The 5,000-nt window shown below is 41.6% G+C and overlaps 1 protein-coding gene across 1 annotated transcript in view; it reads left to right on the forward strand.

The window, feature by feature from the left end:
• Positions 1-5,000, forward strand: part of LOC113823909 (acetylcholinesterase) — a 34,178-nt gene that overhangs the window by 20,801 nt on the left and 8,377 nt on the right. The window contains exons 2-3 of the mRNA XM_070114541.1: positions 3,610-3,752; positions 4,340-4,492. Coding sequence (XP_069970642.1) covers positions 3,610-3,752; positions 4,340-4,492 — 296 coding nt within the window. The remainder of the gene's footprint in view (positions 1-3,609; positions 3,753-4,339; positions 4,493-5,000) is intronic.

Genomic DNA, 5,000 nt, shown 5'->3' on the forward strand with positions numbered 1-5,000 from the left:
ATCACCCTCATCATCTTTTCATCATTACCCGCGCATCACCCTCATCATCTTTTCATCATTACCCGCGCATCACCCTCATCATCTTTTCATCATTACCCGCGCATCACCCTCATCATCTTTTCATCATTACCCGCGCATCACCCTCATCATCTTTTCATCATTACCCGCGTATCACCCTCATCATCTTTTCATCACTACCTCATTATCACCCGCGTATCACCCTCACCATCTTTTCATCATTACCCGCGTATCACCCTCATCATCTTTTCATCACTACCTCATCATCACCCGCGTATCACCCTCACCATCTTTTCATCACTACCTCATCATTACCCGCGCATCACCCTCATCATCTTTTCATCATTACCCGCGCATCACCCTCATCATCTTTTCATCATTACCCGCGTATCACCCTCATCATCTTTTCATCACTACCTCATTATCACCCGCGCATCACCCTCATCATCTTTTCATCATTACCCGCGTATCACCCTCATCATCTTTTCATCACTACCTCATCATCACCCGCGTATCACCCTCACCATCTTTTCATCACTACCTCATCATTACCCGCCCATCACCCTCATCATCTTTTCATCATTACTCGCGCATCACCCTCACCATCTTTTCATCATTACCCGCGCATCACCCTCATCATCTTTTCATCATTACCCGCGCATCACCCTCATCATCTTTTCATCATTACCCGCGTATCACCCTCATCATCTTTTCATCACTACCTCATCATCACCCGCGTATCACCCTCATCATCTTTTCATCACTACCTCATCATCACCCGCGTATCACCCTCATCATCTTTTCATCACTACCTCATCATCACCCGCGTATCACCCTCACCATCTTTTCATCATTACCTCATCATTACCCGCGTATCACCCTCATCATCTTTTCATCATTACCTCATCATTACCCGCGTATCACCCTCATCATCTTTTCATCATTACCCGCGTATCACCCTCATCATCTTTTCATCATCACCCGCGCATCACCCTCATCATTTTTTCATCATTACCTCATCATCACCCGCGTATCACCCTCACCATCTTTTCATCATTACCCGCGTATCACCCTCATCATCTTTTCATCATTACCTCATCATCACCCGCGTATCACCCTCATCATCTTTTCATCACTACCTCATCATCACCCGCGCATCACCCTCATCATCTTTTCATCATTACCCGCGTATCACCCTCATCATCTTTTCATCACTACCTCATCATCACCCGCGTATCACCCTCATCATCTTTTCATCACTACCTCATCATCACCCGCGCATCACCCTCATCATCTTTTCATCATTACCTCATCATCACCCGCGTATCACCCTCATCATCTTTTCATCATTACCTCATCATCACCCGCGTATCACCCTCATCATCTTTTCATCACTACCTCATCACTACCCGCGCATCACCCTCATCATCTTTTCATCACTACCTCATCATTACCCGCGCATCACCCTCATCATCTTTTCATCACTACCTCATCATTACCCGCGCATCACCCTCATCACCCTTTCATCACTACCTCATCATTACCCGCGTATCACCCTCATCATCTTTTCATCATCACCCGCGCATCACCCTCATCATTTTTTCATCATTACCTCATCATCACCCGCGTATCACCCTCACCATCTTTTCATCATTACCCGCGTATCACCCTCATCATCTTTTCATCATTACCTCATCATCACCCGCGTATCACCCTCATCATCTTTTCATCACTACCTCATCATCACCCGCGCATCACCCTCATCATCTTTTCATCATTACCTCATCATCACCCGCGTATCACCCTCATCATCTTTTCATCATTACCTCATCATCACCCGCGTATCACCCTCATCATCTTTTCATCACTACCTCATCACTACCCGCGCATCACCCTCATCATCTTTTCATCACTACCTCATCATTACCCGCGCATCACCCTCATCATCTTTTCATCACTACCTCATCATTACCCGCGCATCACCCTCATCACCCTTTCATCACTACCTCATTATCACCCGCGTATCACCCTCATCATCTTTTCATCATTACCCGCGTATCACCCTCATCATCTTTTCATCACTACCTCATCATCACCCGCGTATCACCCTCATCATCTTTTCATAATTACCTCATCATCACCCGCGTATCACACTCATCATCTTTTCATCATTACCCGCGCATCACCCTCATCATCTTTTCATCATTACCTCATCATCACCCGCGTATCACCCTCATCATCTTTTCATCATTACCTCATCATCACCCGCGTATCACCCTCATCATCTTTTCATCACTACCTCATCATTACCCGCGCATCACCCTCATCATCTTTTCATCACTACCTCATCATTACCCGCGCATCACCCTCATCACCCTTTCATCACTACCTCATCATCACCCGCGTATCACCCTCATCATCTTTTCATCATTACCCGCGTATCACCCTCATCATCTTTTCATCACTACCTCATCATCACCCGCGTATCACCCTCATCATCTTTTCATAATTACCTCATCATCACCCGCGTATCACACTCATCATCTTTTCATCATTACCCGCGTATCACCCTCATCATCTTTTCATCATTACATCATTACCCGCGCATCACCCTCATCATCTTTTCATCACTACCTCATCATCACCCGCGTATCTTCCTTTATCGCGTCTCCTTTTGTCATGTAAACGCAGAAGGAGTAGTTACATAATGACTGACATTCTCGGCTTTATTCAGGAGAAAGGTTATCAAATATCAACGAAAGGTTAACATGACATAGGAGTATGAATTGCGAGAGGGTGGGGGTGGGGAGGGAGGGGAAGGGAGGGGAAGGGAGGGGGGTGGAGGAGGGAGGTTGAATGGGGAGGGATGTGTGTGTATAGACAGAGGAGATATGTAGATGTGTGTATATATACGTATATGTTATCTGTGTGTGTGTTGTACGCATTATATCACACGTGTGTTTGCATGAGTGTGTGCGTGTGTGACTGCGTGTGCGTGAGTGTTTATTTATGTGTGTTTTTCTGTATGTGTGTGTGTGTGTTGGTGTGTATATGTGCGTCCGTGTGAGGGAGTCTGCACGTGCAGAAAGAAAAAATGAAATTTGTATATGTATGTAAATACATATATGTATACATATATATGCGCATATTTGTATGTATGTATATGTATTTAGATCAATTCATTATATATACATCTATGTGTATATTCATGTATGTATACACACACACACACACACACACACACACACACACACACACACACACACACACACACACACACACACACACACACACACACACACACACATATATATATATATATATATATATAGAGAGAGAGAGAGAGAGAGAGAGAGAGAGAGAGAGAGAGAGAGAGAGAGAGAGAGAGAGAGAGAGAGAGAGAGAGAGAGAGATGTATATACATATATATATATATATATGTGTGTGTGTGTGTGTGTGTGTTTGCATGCGTGCATCTCTATATCTGTGTGTGTGTTTGTATGTGCGTTCATTTATCTACTCACACATGTATGTACGTAATATACTTCCAAGAGAAAGAAAAGAAAACAAAAAATCTCTTCTCTCCCTCAGGTACTTTCTTCATTCTCTACGACTTCCTGAAATACTTCAAGAAGGACGGCGAGAACCACATCAGAAGGGAGGAATTTCTCGAGATCATCAACGAAATCTTCAAGGACTGGTCAGCCGTCGAGAGGGAGGCCATCATCTTCCAGGTCAGTTCAGGTCAAATTCTTCGTCATTATTATTATCACTGTTTCAGTCCCTTGATTTTTGGAATTTTGTGTCTTAGCTTTCTCATTTGTAGTTCTTGATGGTGTTGTTATTGTTATTATATTGTTATTCCTGTCAAAATTGTCTTTGCTAATAGTTCTAGTACTACTGTTACTATTGTTATTCTTATCATAATCATCATATTTTTTATCATTTTTATAATTCTTATAACTATCATCATTATCATTATTGTTATTATTATCATTATTGTTATTATCATCATTAAGATTACTATTTATATGATGTACATTATCAATACTCTTATTATCATTCTCATTTCGTCATCATCATCCCTGTCATCCTTAATATCAATACCATTATCATCATCACGCACTCGTCACTATCACTATAATCATCACTATTATCATCACAATTTCCCCTCTTCCCCCTTTCTCCCGCCCCTCATCCTTATCACCATAATCATCACAATCTCCCTCTCCCCCCTCTCCCACCACCCACCCCCCACCCCCACCCACCACCACCACCACAACCTACAACCACCCACCACCACCCACCCACCCACCTGCAGTACACCAGCTGGGAAGACATGGAGAACGGCTACCTCAACCAGAAGGCGGTTTCGGACGTCGTCGGCGACTACTTCTTCGTCTGCCCGACCAACCTCTTCGCCCAGCTCTACGCCGAGAACTGCGATGATGTCTACTACTACTTCTTCACGCATGTGAGTCTGGGAGCGGGGTTTGGAGGGGGTGGGGGTGGGGGGGTTAGTGTGTGTGAATATGCATATAACTGTATATATATATATACATATATGTATGTATATATATATATATATATATATATATATATATATATATATATATATATATTTATATATACATACATACATATATATATATATATATATATATATATATATATATATATATATATATATATATATATATATTTCAAAAATACATACATACATATATATATATATATATATATATATATATATATATATATATATATATATATATATATATATGTATATGTATATATATATATATATATATATATATATATATATATACATATATATATCAATTTCTCTTCCTCCCTTAGTTTTTACTTTACCTCTCTCTGTCTCTCTCTCCATCTATCTATAAATCTATCTCTCAGTCTCTCTCTCCCCCCCTCCTTCTTTCTTGTCGCCAGCCGAAGAAAAAGAATTTCTGAAAGGGAAT

The sequence above is a fragment of the Penaeus vannamei genome, chromosome 36, assembly GCF_042767895.1.
Source record: "Penaeus vannamei isolate JL-2024 chromosome 36, ASM4276789v1, whole genome shotgun sequence".
Lineage (NCBI taxonomy): Eukaryota > Metazoa > Arthropoda > Malacostraca > Decapoda > Penaeidae > Penaeus > Penaeus vannamei.